General features: G+C 47.8%; 1 protein-coding gene across 3 annotated transcripts in view; it reads right to left on the bottom strand.

Moving 5' to 3' along the window:
* The window catches only part of PLB1 (phospholipase B1), a 93,230-nt gene extending 82,116 nt beyond the window's left edge, over positions 1-11,114 (bottom strand). Inside the window, exons 1-2 of one of the 3 annotated variants that reach the window (XM_032102770.1) lie at positions 6,593-11,113; positions 369-6,055 (exon numbers count right to left, since the gene is read on the bottom strand). In XM_032102770.1, coding sequence (XP_031958661.1) covers positions 369-417 — 49 coding nt within the window. In that variant the 5' untranslated portion in view covers positions 418-6,055; positions 6,593-11,113. Of the gene's footprint in view, positions 1-368 lie in introns of all 3 variants that reach the window. The other 2 variants (XM_032102771.1, XM_032102773.1) reach the window with 2 other exon arrangements.
* Positions 11,115-16,254: the final 5,140 nt, after the last annotated feature.

Here is a 16,254-nt window from a genome sequence, read left to right as displayed (position 1 = left end):
ACATAACCTTCTATCACTGAAGATTATCATAGTTACAAATTCAGAGAAAACCTCTGTTCCTTGCTTGAATTTCTGCACCATTTTGGCACAGATCTCACTGCTAGTCTAATTGTTTGATGTTTCTCTCACCAGAAAGCTTTAGTGCATAAGATACATTCTATCCCCAGAACAGTGCAAACCAATGCATACATCTTTATCAAAAAATGATCAAATATACCCAAAACTGCATTTAAGATCACAGTTTTACTCACAGATTTTCTCCATCCTGCTTCTAAAACTCCTGCTACACACCCACCTTGCAACAACTAAAAATAGAGGTTCCCAAATACCGTGCAATGCAAATTTTCAGAGGACTTTTCAAAACTTACCTTCTGAGGAGAGCAACCAAAGGAACAGCACACCTAACAACAGCTTCATGATAACTACCTCTATGAATTGATAATCCTGGAGTGCTGTGTGTTAGATGTTAGGGCTGAGAAGAAAGAAATTCTCTTCCTTTTCCCTCCTTTATATTTTAAAAGTTGATAACTCAGCAGCCATAAAACTTATTTGCTTCTACCTTTGGAAAGCAAAGCGACAATAATATCTCATTTCATTGCCCATCCAAGGGTCAAAGAATGGGTACAGCTTCTCTCACTTGTTCAGAGAGAGGTGGCCATTTTTCAGGGGAGTTCTCAGCAAATCTAAGGACCAAGATCACATGAGTCAGCTTCCAGCAGGGTCAAGGCTCTTCAGGCAATACATAACACATTAGTTTGGCATTAGCCTGCTTCTGCCAGGCAAGGAAGGAGCCTCTGCTCCTGAGGCAACAAGGTCAACTGAACCCTATGTAGCAGCCCAGACCCACCCAAAGAGGAAGGTTGTGCTCTTCCTTTTGTCTCCTTCCCTACCTGCCTCTTTCTTGCCTTCAACCAGACTCATGCTGTGCCTGTTTCTCTTCCACTAGTTCCTCTTCTGGAGGATTTTCCTTCACTGGGTTATGCCTCACCAGTATTTGCCAAGACAGAGTCGTGTCAGACAAGCAGGATCGGTAACTCTGCCCTCACACTGCACAGGTCTCCAAACCCCTCGCTATGACACTCTTACAGTAGCATGGTCACTTCTGCAGAGTCAAAGAGCATGCAGAAATGCCAGCTAGACCATGATACAACTCCCCAGTGAGACTACCACTATGCCTCCATTACAGTGTCAGGGTCAAACCTCTGAAGAGCAGCCTGCTGTCCTCACACAAAACAACAGAGTGACCTTTGGCCTCTTCCGAGCTCCCTGACACCCAGAGAGAGCTCCTACATGAATAATGGGAGTCTGCTTAAATAAACAGCCTTAAATGCTTAAATAAACCACTAACACACCCAACTCAGGCAGTCTAACCCATCCTTCAAAGGGGTTTTTGTTTATTTTGCCCTTCTGTTGTTTCATGACAGAAATTTGACATTCTTTGAAGGAACACGTTGGAGGTAGCTCTTGTGCTCATTTCACATTTCAGAAACCAAGAATGCTGTATTAATTCTGAACATGAACAGCTATTGCTCAGAGCAACCTTCAAGGAGGAATGTACATAGACAAGGGAAAGAATTCCTCCACCCCCTGAGTCTCCACTATCAACTCAGCAAAAACATACAGGCACAAGGAGCTTCTCACCTCAGACACAGCTCTACATTCGAGCCTGAGAGGGATAAGCTCATTCTGCCTGGGGGTCTCACACCTGAAACACAGTTTGACACCGAAACTCCTTTGACCAGTAAGGTAAGGAAAAGTTAAAGGCTTACTCACTGTTGGGGCACAGCCCCACACCAGCAAGCCCTGCTGGGGCTGAGCTGCAGTGGAACTCCCAAGCAAGTGGTCAGAATGAGGGAGGTTCAGGTGAGGCTGGTCAGGACCATTATCACATCTCAGTCAAGGTGGCATTGCACAGTCTCAGCACAGATGGGAGTTACCTTGGGTGGGTCTCGTCATTACATACAAGGGTCTGTGGCTTCTTCATTCCTCAAGGGAAAGCTCTCACTATCAAAAGTCTGAGAAACAGACTTCTTGAAGAGCTGGAAGCATTTAAAATCCCAGAAAGTCTCTTCCTCATGGTACACAAAGTAAAACATGAAAAGAAAGGTAGCATTAATTCATTCATTTGCCATAAACCACAGATCCAAGAGTAAGTTTAGCCTTTAAACACTGTGACATATGACACAGTGACACAGACAAACGCTTTAAACATGTGACATTGTTAACTTCAAGGCTTGTAAATCTCTTGTAAACACTCCTTCCCACCACTGAAGCATCAAAATAGCTCCTAGACTGAATAGCAAATAACAAGCAGCAGCAAAGATCAAAAAAGTTTGCAAAAGGGAGAAGAGAGAATTTTCTATTAGATGGAGAAGATGTCAGAGACAAATTAAAGCTTTTGCATTACTGCAAGGGCAAAGTTAGATGCAGCTACAGAAGGCAAGCAGAGTTCCAGACCATAAACCAACACTCAGCTGATGGTATTTAGAAATACCCTAGGGAACTGCAGCTATGTAGCTGATTACCTAATGATCAACACAGAACATCTTGTGTGTACCCTAAAGCGCCTGCTGCTGCTCAGGTGGGACAAGGAGCTAGATGGGCCTGATAGTTAACCCTGCCTGAATCGTGTGACTTGTCTTGTCCTTTGCCCTGGATGGAGAGGGCTCATAACACAACTGGCACAGAAGAGCATTGTGTGAGGGTTGGTGGTGAAGAGCAGAAGTTTTGTGCCTTGGCATGCTCTCGAGCAGAGGACCTGTTTCACAGGTCTACGTCCAACAGTGCAAAATACCACAAAAACAAAAGTCAAGCCCCAGTTACAGTTTTAAAGTAAGCAACACCCAAACAGATACTCAAACACAGGTGCTGAAGCATATTAGCAAAACTCTTTGGTTCATTGCTACATCTTTGGGTGGCTTATAATATACCTAAAGCTTCACCTTTCATACCCAGTGAGGGAGCTATAGCTGGGAAAGCCATGGGATTTTTTTCTAGCTTGTCTTTAAGTTTTTCCTTATCTCTTCTGTTAAACAGAGCTTCTGTCTGCATTTCTTTTACTCATACAGAATACCAAACCCCCAAAAGTCTTTCAACCTATCTAGGTCCTCACCTATAGGACTGCTGTTTTAAAATACAAATAATGAAGGTATGGCTGCATATTAAAAGAAAAAAAAAAAAAAACAACAATAAAACCAAACAGACAAAAAAACTCCATAGAACTCAACCATTCATAATTAAACCCAAGATGTTTGTCACCACAAGCACAACCTTGTACTGAGTAACTTAGGGAGGTAGCCAGCTCAATTGCTAATAAGCAGAGGCCATATATCAGTGGATAATGTCACTGCATCCACAAAACTATCACATTGCACTGGCAGAGCAGAGGACTTCTTGTGGAAATACAAAGCAGATCGAGTTTCCATTTCATTTGAAGATAGAGCCTGTCTGTGACCTGTCACTGCTTCAGCTAATCCTACTGCCTTGACAAAGCATCAGATCTTGAATTTTGTGTTTAGGAAGCATATCCCTGAATTGCTCCATCTATGAAGTACTCATCTGTGATGGGTAGAACATGACAGTGCTAGAAAAATGTCAGGAATAAATCATACACAACAGCAAGACACTTCATGTGTCCTTGTGATGTTGTGCCGTTGCCTCCTCTTGCCTCTGTGATTCACACTGCTGGTAAATTTAGTCCATATTCTGGACCTAGACAGAAGATCTTCCTCCACAGAGGCGTTCAGACATGCAGTAGAGGGTGAGGAGATCAAGTGAGGCCAAGGGCAGCCAGGGACATGAATCACCAGGCAGCAATTCTGCGGCAGCAGACAGGAGAGCTGCACAGCTTGCAGGAGGCTGCTACCACCTGCTGGAGGGAGTGCAAATCCTCCAAGGAAAAGAAGAACACAAACGTTAATGTGTAACTTGAAAGCACCAGTCTGCCTATGGTCAGATTACTGAAAGCGGGAAAAAGGCCTTGTAATGCTTAGTGCAGTCCTTCAGAAAGCCCAGGCTTTTGGAGTTGAAGGCAAGGAGGATATAAATCATTTCTAAAATGGCTTTAAAAAAGAAACCTTGATAAAAACAAATGCAAACACAAGGCCTCAAACACACTTCCCTAAATTTTTCTAAGCTCAGCACATGGTTGGACTCTTGACTTCTATAGTTAGATCTGAATAGCTGCTATAGAGACCTAAGCTGTGGCAGTAAGTACACAAATAAGCAAGGTCACCACCACAACTATAGCCATATTTTGGATGAGCTATGAAGCAGTGCTCTCCTGCAAGCACCTACCAGTACCTGAAGGCAGCAATGTAACAACAAAATCTCCAATCCAAAGTTAATAAGTGAATGAAACTTGAAACTTCTTCCTTGTGCCTGAAGTAGGGCACAACTTCCCACACAGACTGTTTGATTACTTGCTGAGGGCACAAGCCCTTTAGCCACTCATCTGTGGCTGGCACTAACGTACAGCATAAAGTCCATCTCCACAGACTGCTCGGGGCTGCTGAGAGGCTGGTGCTGCCCAGCCTGCCTTTGCACCTTGTGTATCTGCCACAGGTCCATCATTCCCCACTGCCTGTCACAAAAACACACTGTGCCCTTTGCAGCAAAAGCTGGAACTGCTCCTCACTGCCTGTTCTAGCAGCCTCTGGGCCTTTGATGCAGGCAAGCTGCAGATCATGCCATAGGGCTGAAATCCTCCTGGCTCCTTGTGGGCAGGAGCCCCTGAAGCCCGATGATAGCTGCAAGGCTGCTGAGAACTCTGAACAGCTGGAGAACAGCAGAAGCCAAGATTTAAAGATCCTCTGCTAAAGACTGCTTTTACTTACTTTTCTGTATTGTGAGGATTCGTTTGAGTCTGTAAGCAGCAAGAAGCTGGGGACCAGATACTTCCTGTGGCCTCCTCAGTTGGCCCCTTGGTTATCAAATCAGGAGATAAAGCTCATTTCTGGGGAGCCCTGTTTACAGCCACAGACTTGAGAGTGTTCACCAGTGCTACCACAGCCTAGAGAAAGCAGTGCTGGCAGGAAGGCAGATAGAAGAGGGAAGCAGTCTGCCTGCCTCTGATAGACAGTGATGGCATTTGACAGCAGGAACCAGAAAATGCGTGTTCCCTTGATGTGTCTCTGGGTGAGTTCATTCATGCTCACACGCAAAGTACCTAATTCTCAAAACTTACATGGAAATCAGGCACCTAAATAAACACCACTGTGAACTGAAGAACAAGTCTCAAAGCACTGTGGTTCTCCATAAAATGAAAACATGAGTATTGCCTTTCTCCCATTCTTTTCCATTAAGCTATAAAATTCCCAAAACAGTGCCAGCTTTTGGCTGTTTGTAATCACGCCACAAAGGGGCTCTGTTTTCAGCCAGTGCTATAATTGCAGCAGCCAGCGTGGGAAGCTCCTGGCTCACCTGTGCTCTCTGAAGCTCTTCCCACATGAAGGTGCAACATACAGACTCTGTGGGGTCAGCCTGTCTAGATGCCATGGTGTCCCAGACTTGCTAGCCCATCTATGCACACTCCCCCACAGAAGTTCATTTCTCAGCCTGTCTTTACATGTCAAAAAATGTATTCCTTTGGCCTCAGTGAGCCAGTCCCAGATGTGCTATATTCTTTTGCATCATTAATACTTGTGCTGCTCTTGAAAAAGATAAGAGTATCAAGTGGTAGCATAGTGGTTGAGATGGGGAGAGGAGGTAAGGCTGCTTTTCCTCATAAGGGATAAGACTGACTTTTCTGGCTGCATTTGCACCAAACTCTTAGAGACCTTTACATTCCACAGCGCTCGAGGTTACTCAGTTTTCATCCATTACCAGCAGAAGCTCCTGGAGCCAGAAGTGTATGGCTTGGCGTGCTCCCTTCACATACTTCACACAACACAAATTGTGGCAAATACGTCCTCCCATTGTAGTGCTCACCATCTATGCAATGCTCTGATCTGCTCTCACCTGTTTTGTGGCTAAAAGAGCTGGGCTGTCCAGGTGCTCTGTGTCTTCTTGCTCACCAGTTCTTTCACCCAATGGGGGGAGCTGCACTGAGGCAAGCCTGGGGGTAACAGATTCAGTGCTTAGAGAAGTGAGTTGAAAGGCCTTTGGACACAGACACATTTATTTTACTAAGGGACCAAGCAGCTGAAGCCTTCTGTAACTGTGAAGAGGTGCTTACAGAAACTAAATTTCCTTTTGTGAGGCAAAGAAATCGTAGGAGAACAACAAGCAAACACCATCAAGTCAATCTTAAACCCAAAGTCACACACAGCTCAGCACTCCAGAAAGGGAAGCAGGTAAACAGACGCAAAATAAATAGGAGGGCTGAGCATACAGAAACTACGGAAGCCAGACTGGACTAGAAGTATTTACGGTGCAGGGCAGAAAGGAGTATCAGTGCTCTGGCAGGAGCACATGGCCACTCGGCCTGAGCGACAAACTGCGCGCGGAGGGTCACGCCTGCTCCAGCCAGCTGTAACTCTCGCCGTTGCCACCAGAGGACACCAAATTCCCACATTGTCACTCCTGAACACAACGAGTATCCTGAGCCTTCGGCTGAGAGTGGGGAAAAAATGTCACGGCCGCGGAGCTGTACCTCCAGTCCTTCGGAGGAGCAGTCCAGGCCAGGGCATTCTTGATGTGACTGGCGTTTGCCCGGGTGTACCATCACACAGCAGCAGCTCCGTCTCCTCCCTCCCAGTCAGAAGCCAATTTCAAGCTTGCATATTTTCAGTGACTGCATGCTTTGAAGACCAGTAATAATACAGAAAATAACAGTGATTCAAACCAATGCTAGATGATCAGAGACCAAAAGCCACTGCCAGCTGAACAGATGCTCTTATCCCATATTTCCATTGAAAGAGCCTTCCAAAATTCACAGTTCTGCCAGGCTTCATCCTGACATTTCAGCAGAATATTGCAAGAATGCCATCAAGTGCTAGAGGCCTTTGTTTTTAAGATGGAAAGGCTGGGCTCTGGAACCAGCTACAGGTGCAGGCATGGGCCTGTCCATAGGATTTTCTGAACAATTAATCTAAACATTATTATTTCAAGTGATCTCAATAAATTGCAAAAGCTGCTCAGAATCAACTGGCTAAAATTCAATAAAAACACAGCAAAGTACTATGATTGGGAAGGAGAAATTAAGTGCACAAATGGATGACTTGGAATAATTGGTTAAGCAGCAGTACTACACAAAAGGATCTAGAGGAATTAGAGTGGATCATATAATGAGTCAACAGTATACTGCAGTTGCAACAAAAACATTTCTTTTGGAATATATTAATGGAGTGTCATAAGTGTGCCACGGAAAGTCATTATTCTGCTTTACTCCAAAACAGTGCTCACTAATGCTAAGCTCTGTGCCAAATCTGGAGCACTAGCAGTTTCAGAAAGATGGAGTTAGAGCAGACCAGCCAGCCCAACAGGAAGCTTAAGAAATCCTAGGGAAAGCTGGATGGACTTTTTCGGATGGACTAGGAGAGGTTTTTCTGGGAGAGAAAGAGAAGAGGGAGGATGGCTACTCTGATCACAGGGGGCTGTTCTAGCCAGCAGTAATTACTATGCATCTGTTTTCCCTGGCGGCTCAGAAGAAAGACAGGCAGAGGGGTCCGAGATCAGTGTGGAACAAAGGCAGACACCAAACCTGGGACTAGTTTGGGTTTCATCTCAACAGGCATCTCTGTTTTTCTTATATAAGAGGGAAGGCACGCAGGCGGCGGATGGGAGAGGTCACGAGTTTTGATGTGACTGTCAGTGACAACCTGGAAACTTGCTTTCAGGTGAGGAATGGTCCTTTTAACACAACAAAGCGGCACACCCAGGAGTGCATACACAGACCACACCTACTGGAGCCAGCTTCCACAGGGTTGTTTGTACAGCAAGCAAAGGAGAAAATAAAGATTGGAGATGGAGCTTGCTTTTTGCCCACTCCTCCCCCAGGTCAACCTGTCCCTATGAATAGTATAGCAAGGCTGTTCACATATTACTGCTTTCTGCGGCTCCTGGGGACCTTCAAGGTCCTGCTAATAGCACTGCTGTAAGATTTCCACCCCTTAGACCTGGTTTCCACCCAGCACATAAATAAATTTGGGCATGTCCCCATTCAGCAAAGGCCTTAAGCTTATGCCTACATTTTAAGCACAAGCTTCAGAGCGTGTGTTCCATGACTTCTGCAAACAAGGCCTTTATCTCAAAAAACGTAGATAAAACAACTTTTCATTTAGCTAAGCTCAAACATTTCCCTCAAACTCCTTGAATCTACCTCCTCTCTGACACTGAAAGAGATGCCTTGCATAAGAAGACTCCCTTGCTTCCTCTCTGCTGTAATTCATCAGCTCTTCCCTGCTCCAGGGCACGTACCTCTAAGGACAGATGAAATCTATTCCTGTTTGTTACTATGCAGAGCTAGATCTCAACAGCAGTGATAAAGGCCCTTGCACATCCTAGCTTGCTTTCTGATACTTCCCTTTTCTCTGGAATTCATACTCCTCACCCGCCCTTACTCCCTTCCCCCTTCTCTGTTTGCTCATACTTCTGGAAAGATGACTGAAGGCTAACCAATGAGTAAGGCACTGCTGCACGTCATCGCCTGTCTGCTGCAAGAAGGGGTGAATAAGTTCGTTTGTCCACAGGTTAAAGTGAGGTTGCCATCCTAACAAGGAGCATGTAATTGGGAGACCAAGCAGTCGGAAACCTGCCCTCTCCTCTCTCTTGTCTGGACCTTTTAATTTCTCTTGTTTTCTTCATTGCATACAGCACTTTATGCCTGCACAGCATCTTTCAAGTGAGGATCTCAAAGGGCTTCACAGACCTTAATTAAACATCATAAATCCGTAATTGATAGATGAAAATTCTGAGTCACAAAAAGGTGAAGTGATGTGCTCATAGTGAAACAGTGAGTCAGTTGCAGAGCTTGGAGCAGGGTTATGGCGATCCCAATCCAGTACTCAGCATCTTCCTCCCTTGCCAGACTTCACGGAAGACTTGGAGAGTGAGTTCAACAGCTGCCTGATGCTGCTCCCAGTGGCCATTCAGCCACTGGTGGGGAACAACCATCAATGGCATTTGGTGCTGCGGTCCCAGACCTGCTAAGGGTGGAGGCTGGGTTGCAGGAGCATTGCGTTATCTGGGAACAGCCCCAACCACCCCACTCCCCACTGACTGTGACCCCAAAGCCAGCCTGGAGCCCAGGGCTCAGTTAATGGCTATTTCCAAATCCCAAGGAGGCAACCACAGGATAAGACCGGTCCCTTCAACCTACCCATATGGTGGCCTGACAGGGGAAGGGCCTTCATGTCCTGATCCATGCCTGTAGCAGCAATGCTATTACCCCTACCACAGACCCACAGGGACACAGTGCAGTCTGCACCCAGGGACCCAGGCAGGCACCCAGCCAGCTCCTGGCTGTCAGTTGGCCCCGGGCAGGTTCCTTCTTTTTTCCTGTTTCCCTCTCAAGCCTGTGTTTTCACATCCACAGCCTGTAGGCTCGGCAGGGCTGGGACCCTCCCAGCTGGGCATTTGCACGGAGTGGCCCAGTCCGAATCTGGCTGGGCTGGCAGGAGAGCACAGCCCTGCCTGCCCATCCCTCCTTGGTGCCGGGGAGCCGGTCCCTCTTGGTGGACATCGTCCCAGTCTGCTTTCCAATTATAGCATTGCAGGGCTGTGACTGCATTTAATTGTCTGCATTTTATAAACACTAAACGGCCTTGGCTGACGCCCGAGTTAATAATCCCCTGCAGAAGCGACTTTGGCCGGCCGGCTCCCAGCTGGGCCCTCACCACGCCCACCAGAAAGGGTCAATTAAAAAAAGATGGGAGTGGATAAAAACACAGAAACACAACTTAAAAGACGATGATGCACCTGAGGAAATGACACATCCCCCCTCCTGTCTGCCACCGAGCTGTGATGCCGCTGCTGAGTTGGGCTTTCCTGAAGGCACCAAACAGGAAAGCTCTGCTCCTCAAACCCACCTGCCTGCCATGGCCAGTGCCAGCTGCCCACACCTGAGCACCCTTTCTCAACCATCCCAGTGACTGCCTGGATCAGGGTCCGAGAACGGCAGAAGACCTGTAGCAGGATAAACAGATCAGCTCACCTATCATGTCAAACCGACATTTCTTTCCTCCAGGTTTTCCCCTCACTTAATACTAGCAAAGGGAAAAAACCCAACACAACTCACCTCAAAAATGCAAACAGAATAAAAATCCCGAGAGTAAATAGCCAAGGCTTTTATGTTAATGCAAGAGTCATTGACAGCATCAAAACAAAGGGAAAATCTCTGAGTCAAATTTGCAAATGATGTAAATAAGTCTATTGAGTTTCAGTGAAGGGCACAGGCTGCCCTACAGCATGTATATAGGTGTATGTGCTGCCCTCATCCCCCTCTGCTACCGCATCCCAACTCAGTGGCACAAGGGACACTGGAAGGGGAACAGATGACACTTCAGGAGGATTTGTACATATCACCGCTAAAGCTCAGCATTTCTATTTTAAAAAGAAAGAAAAAAAAATACAATGAAAAACCCAAACAGGGCGAGTGCACAGCTGCAAGGCGGCCTGGGTAATTGTGCAATGCTGGGAACTCTTAGGTAGTTAATAATTATACTCAACCTTCGGTCTAGTTCCTAACAACACCCCTAGGCGTGTCGCTCTTACAGAATAAGGGCACACGCCCTGCTGTGTCTCCTTGCTTAACAGGAACACAAAGTACAGTAGTAGGAGGTGTTTCCTTGAACTCTGAACAATTGGACATTTAAGGATTAATTACTGTTAAGGAGCTTTGGACTGGCAAACACACTAACTCAGCTCTTGGCTGCATCTCCCGGCCAAGTTCTCTCAGTCATCCTAATTAGACATTCTGATACCATCTTTAATTATATGATCTCACATGCTATTTTTTTTTCTTCTTTTTCTTTTTTTTTCTTTTTCTTACACTGAACCCCTGTCTCCTGCAGCACGCCGAGAGGGCAGAGCACGAAGGGGTGAATTGGCGGTGAGGAAGGCGCCAGGCTGGGAGTCGCTCCCCTCCAATTCTCTTGGTGCAGCAGCAAGACCATATATACACTGTTGGCACCCGAGGCGATTGGGACCCGAGCTCCTCACACTGCTGAAAACACCCCAGGTCTTTCACAAGAGGGAGGAAAGCACTGAGCCTACCACAGCTCCCTCACTGCTGTGGGCAAGACGGGACGTATACTGTATTTGTCAGTATTGACTGCAGCCTGGCTGGAATAATCCTGCGCCGAGTGATATTCCACACCAGCCGCGGCGAGTGCGTGTGTGCGCGCATGCATACACACACATTTGCTCCCCTGTACACACCTTGATCTTGTTGAAACAACAGGAGGAGCATAGTGCGTGTTATTAATGTTTTTCACCTTTGTAAACATTGCGCTGCTGGGGCGCTGCTCCTGCACCCCAACGTGCAGCACCCAGCGGTGCTGTGGGCCTGCCCTCCCATCCCCCTTGACCCAGGGCCTGCCAAAAGCTGCTGAGGCTGCTTCACATTCAAGCTGATCCTGTTGGACTACAACGTCCTTCCTAGGAAGGGAGCCGGCTGCATCCGAAAGCCAGTAACCGACATCACTTTTTTTCCTGTGTGTTGTCATTAGCTGCCCATCCTCCAGCAGCCTCCCCTTTCCCCAGATGCAAGGAGGGAAGTTTTGGGCTGCGTGCTTTCAACTGAAACGCTGCTCCGCTGAGCTGGAAACTCGGTATACCCTGAGGTCAGCCGAGGTTCACTAAGCTGGGGAACTCCTTAAATGGTATAGTCTGAAAAGCCGTCGCCCTTTGTTTTCGCAAGCAGCACAGGGAGAGATGGGCAAGTTCTCACTGGGGCTCTTTCCTAAATGCTGGACTCGCAGCCTTGTGTGGCCGTGGGGGCAAAGAGGCAGCTGCTCCCTGCTTTTCCCAGCGCCAGCCTGCTCCTTGGAAATGGCTCCAAGATCCAGCCCTGCCTCTGCCTGCCAGAAGAACCGGCTGGCCTCAGCCGGGACGCTGCGCAGCTCCCGTGCTCGCCCCGTGCTCCCGGGGCTGGTGAGCCTGGTGCGCATCCTGGCAGGGTCTCTGCCCTGCCCGTCCTGCTCTAGGGTCTGGGCTAGCCTGTGGGCGTAAGCAACCGCTGAGCACTTCATCACACCTTTCCAAAATCAGGGGGGAGGAAAGGAGGCCCTGGCTGTCCCACAGGCAGGCAGCAGTACCCCACACAGGGAGGAGCCCTCTCCTCCCAGCTCCTAGGCGTTCCTTGCTGATTCAGAGTCAACATAATGGGGCTGAGATGGCGCCATTGATCCTGCTGGGCAGGCGGAGCCGCTATATGGTAGGGATTAGTAATGACTTTCTTCCCCATGGCACCGGGTCACAGGATTTAGCCCTTTGTACAGCCCCACTGTGAAAACAGTCTGCCTCCCTCCTTACCACCAGAAACGTGCCTGTGGAGCTGCCACTGGTTCTGGGGAACAGAGAAATGGCAACAGCTGCGCAAAAAAATTCAGAGTTGGAGCCATGTGACAAAAGAAAACCAGAATTGGAACCAGTCAGTCACCAGTGGTGGAGGATAGACCTACCCTACTAAGGCAGCCAATCATACTGTCAGGAGGTCCTTCCTTTAGTCCTCTAGGACAGGGAGCCCTATGCAGTCAGGGACCTCCTCCAGCCAGGTACATCCTGGAGGACCTCAAGTTGCCAAGACCTTCGCTGTGCAGCTCCTGCTCTGTGCCACCACAACCTTGTTCCTTGTAGCTGCCTGGGAACAGCCTGGCCACAGGCAACTACAGCTCCAGCAAACCCCTCACCTACACCAGGACAACAAGAGCAGGGGGAGGAAGATCATCACTCCAGGATAAGCACCCATCCCAGCTGCAGGTGCTGACAGAAGAGGACACACAAGGTCAAGGGAAGCACCTGAAGCTGATGTTTTGAAGGCATCACTCTCCTTTCTTGTTCCCTCCCTTTTACCACAAGCAGTGTCACAGGCAGATCTTAATTTCCTCAGCTGCCAGAAGTGAAGAATGTAATTAGATACCAGTATGGCCTGAGAAGGCTGCTCAGAGCAGAGATTTAATCACAGTCCTTGTGGCTCACAAACACGGTGTTCAGTCAGAGGCTACAAAAGGCAGCCAACGTCTGCCGTCACCCCTGTGACCTGGAGCAGCCAGGGAGCAGTGAAGGGTTGCAGCCTTCCAAGTGAGCATCAGCCTAGAACAAAGGCTGTGGCAACTGATTCCTGAGGCACGAGGCTGTGGTGCTGCTCACTCCTGGCCCTGATGGCCTGCCCCAAGCTCTGGCTTTGAGGGGCCAGAGCAGGGCTGTGCCTCGCTAGACCATAGGGCAGTCTTAGATGTGGAGGGCTGGTGTGTTCACCTTTCCCCTAGATTATTCATGGGCCTCTGGCATGTGGGCCTTTAAAGCCCACAGGCTGGTGTCTATTGCTCTGCCCTCATTAACATGAAACAAACAGTTTCAAAACTAAATCAAGTACATTTCAGAGGAGAAAATATGATGTAAGCAACTCAAACAGGAATTAGTGAGTTAGAGCACCCAGTGCTCGAATAGCTTGAGCTACCCAAAAGAAAAGAACTGACCTATTTCCTCCCTTTGCCCAAACCCAGCATCTCCTCCTGTGGCCGTTCACATCAGTAATCACTAGCAGGAGCATGTGTCATCATTAGGAGCCACTGATGAATTTGCCTGAGTCTGGGAGCCCAACCAGGGTTACAGAAAGGGGGTGGGGGGCCAGAGGGAGCTCTTTGTTCAGTTAATGGATTGTGCCTGACCTGTGTGCTCACCTAGGATCATCAGCTGTAGATCCTTATTTACCTTTCCAGGGAACTTGAAAAACAACTTTGGTCTGGGAGAGGAAAAACAGTAGGAGAGCCTGCAAAAGGCAAATAGGCAGCAGTTCCTGGCACTGCCTGTGGACTTGCAGAGTTGTACAGTCATTTGTGGGATGCAGGATCTAGATCACAGCCATGTAAGGCCTGTCTCCCTCTCTTCCCCCACGCTAGTCTGTGGAATGGAGCATGCAAAATTAAAAAGGAAATCTGAGACTCACACTGCAGCAAGCTGAACAGTTTACATTCTTGTCTGCCATGATAGCCTCCTCCCAGCTTAGTCCTTATCTGTTTGACCTTGCATAGCCAGCATCAAAAAGCTGATACTTAGTACAGAGGAATTCTGGGGTTCAAATGAGATAGCACTGCAAGGGGGAAAGAAATATGCTCGCAATATGTTCCTTCAGGACTATATAGAATGAAAAGCAGAAGCACAGAATGGTTGAGGTTGGAAGGCATCACAGGAGAGTGTCTAGTCCACCCTTTTGCTGAAGCAGGGTCACTTAGAGCAGATTGCTGAGAACCATGTTGTCTAGTTTTGAATGTCTCCAAGGATGGAGACTCCACAAACTTCCCTATGCCAGTGTTTGACCACTTTCACAGTGAAAAAGTTACTTTCATGTCCTCTATTACAAATTGTGACCATTGCCTCTCATCCTGTCACTTGGTACTACTGGGAAGAGTATGATTACATCTCCTTCACTTCCTACTCCCATCAGGTATTTACACACTTTGGTAAGATCCTCCCTGAGCCTTCTTTTCTCACAGCCAAACATTCCTAGCTGTCTTGGCCTCTCCTCCCAGCCTTGTCCTGTCTTCATCAAGGAAAATCTTCCTGAGGTGTGCTGGATCTCACTACACTGGAACACGCATGAAAAACTTTCATTTAAACCTCAGCCCTATGAGAGGGTGCTGGCAACTTCCACCCATCTGATAATCCATCTGCACTGTTCATTGTCCTGACACTGGCCAGGCACTGCTGAATGGGGGCCTCACTAGTGCCATGTGAGATTGAGCAGAAAACACTTGTTATGAAGTTGCAGGACACACAGACATCAGCAGAGTAGAACCATATCATGGAGGTTTTTTTTATCTTTTAATGCATCATTTTTTCCACTTTGGGGTATCTGATGCAATAACCATGTCACCGTTTTTCTCTGTCACATCCTTCCCACATGGCAGTGGAAACATCACTTCAAACCAGTATTCTGGATGCCCTCCTTTCCCCCACTCCCACTCCAGCTCTGCTTGCCGTTAAGCTGTCTTCAGATTTAACACATGCTTATTCTTTCCACTCGCTGCAGAATTTCTGCCGTGTTCCTGTAGCTGCTCCTGCAGGTTCTAGATAAAATTTTTAAAGTGGAAAAAAAAAATTCACTAACAGCCTTCATCTGACAACTTGACATCCTCTGGCATGATATATTCAGGCAACTCGTCTAGGCTTTCTCTTGCCACGAAAGCTCTGTTCCAGGTGGGGTCTCCACTCCATTTAAGAAGACCAAGCTACCCACACATGCTGCTTGGAGAGAGGAGCCAGTGCTTTGGTCAATGTGACCACTAGGAAAAGTCCAGAGGTAAGTCTCACATTCTGGGAAGAGGACAGGCGAAAGAGAATGGAGACCCTCTTTTAATTCTTGTACACACTAAAGACATTGTTGGGATGTATGCTGATCCTGATTGAAGAGTTTTTGGTGCAGATGTCCCTCACAGCCTTTCCTGCAAAGGGAATGGGTGATCTCTCTTCCAGTGCGACTCTGCCTACCCTGTGGTAAGATACAGATCACTCCCTCTCACCACAGGGTTAGGGCATTGCAGGGTAGAGGGAGGATGAGCCTGTTTCAGAAGGAGGGGAAATTCCCTATGTAAAGTGATCTAAACCAAGACGAGGATGTTGGGAAAAACATAATTTCCATGTCAATGTGGTAGAATTTGGCCTCCCACAGCTAGAAGACTGGTGGAAAAGAGTGTGCTCTGCTGTGCAATTTCATCCTTCAAAACCAAGTTACAGTAACTGCTGTGGACATTCCGAGGTCCACAGCTAATGATGATCACAGGCAGTCACAAGCAGCCACTGCTGGGACAAAATTGGGTGGGAGGCCGGGCCTCACAAGCAGCATTTGCAGTCAAGCAACATTAAGCCTTTCTGAAGGGCACTGTCAGCAAACAGGAGCTTAGGGAGCACTTCAGGTTGGCAGGAGGCAAGCAAGAACATATCCTCCTGTTAGCCTTTCTTTGGGAGGGGGCGGAGGAGGGATACACTGCCAGAGGAGCTGGTTTGACAAAATCAAGGCTGGATGCCTCTGTGCAGCAGCGTAATGGGAAAGCCCTTCGAGAGGCAGGAAATCCTGGAGGCACTCCCGTTGGAGAAGGCTTGTGTGCAGCAGGAGATCAAATGGGGACTCCCCCATGCCTGAGGCCCAGTGGA

The sequence above is a fragment of the Corvus moneduloides genome, chromosome 3 (genome assembly GCF_009650955.1).
Source record: "Corvus moneduloides isolate bCorMon1 chromosome 3, bCorMon1.pri, whole genome shotgun sequence".
Lineage (NCBI taxonomy): Eukaryota > Metazoa > Chordata > Aves > Passeriformes > Corvidae > Corvus > Corvus moneduloides.
The sequence above is the reverse complement of the archived record's forward strand: the minus strand, read 5'-3'. Positions and strand labels throughout refer to the sequence as shown.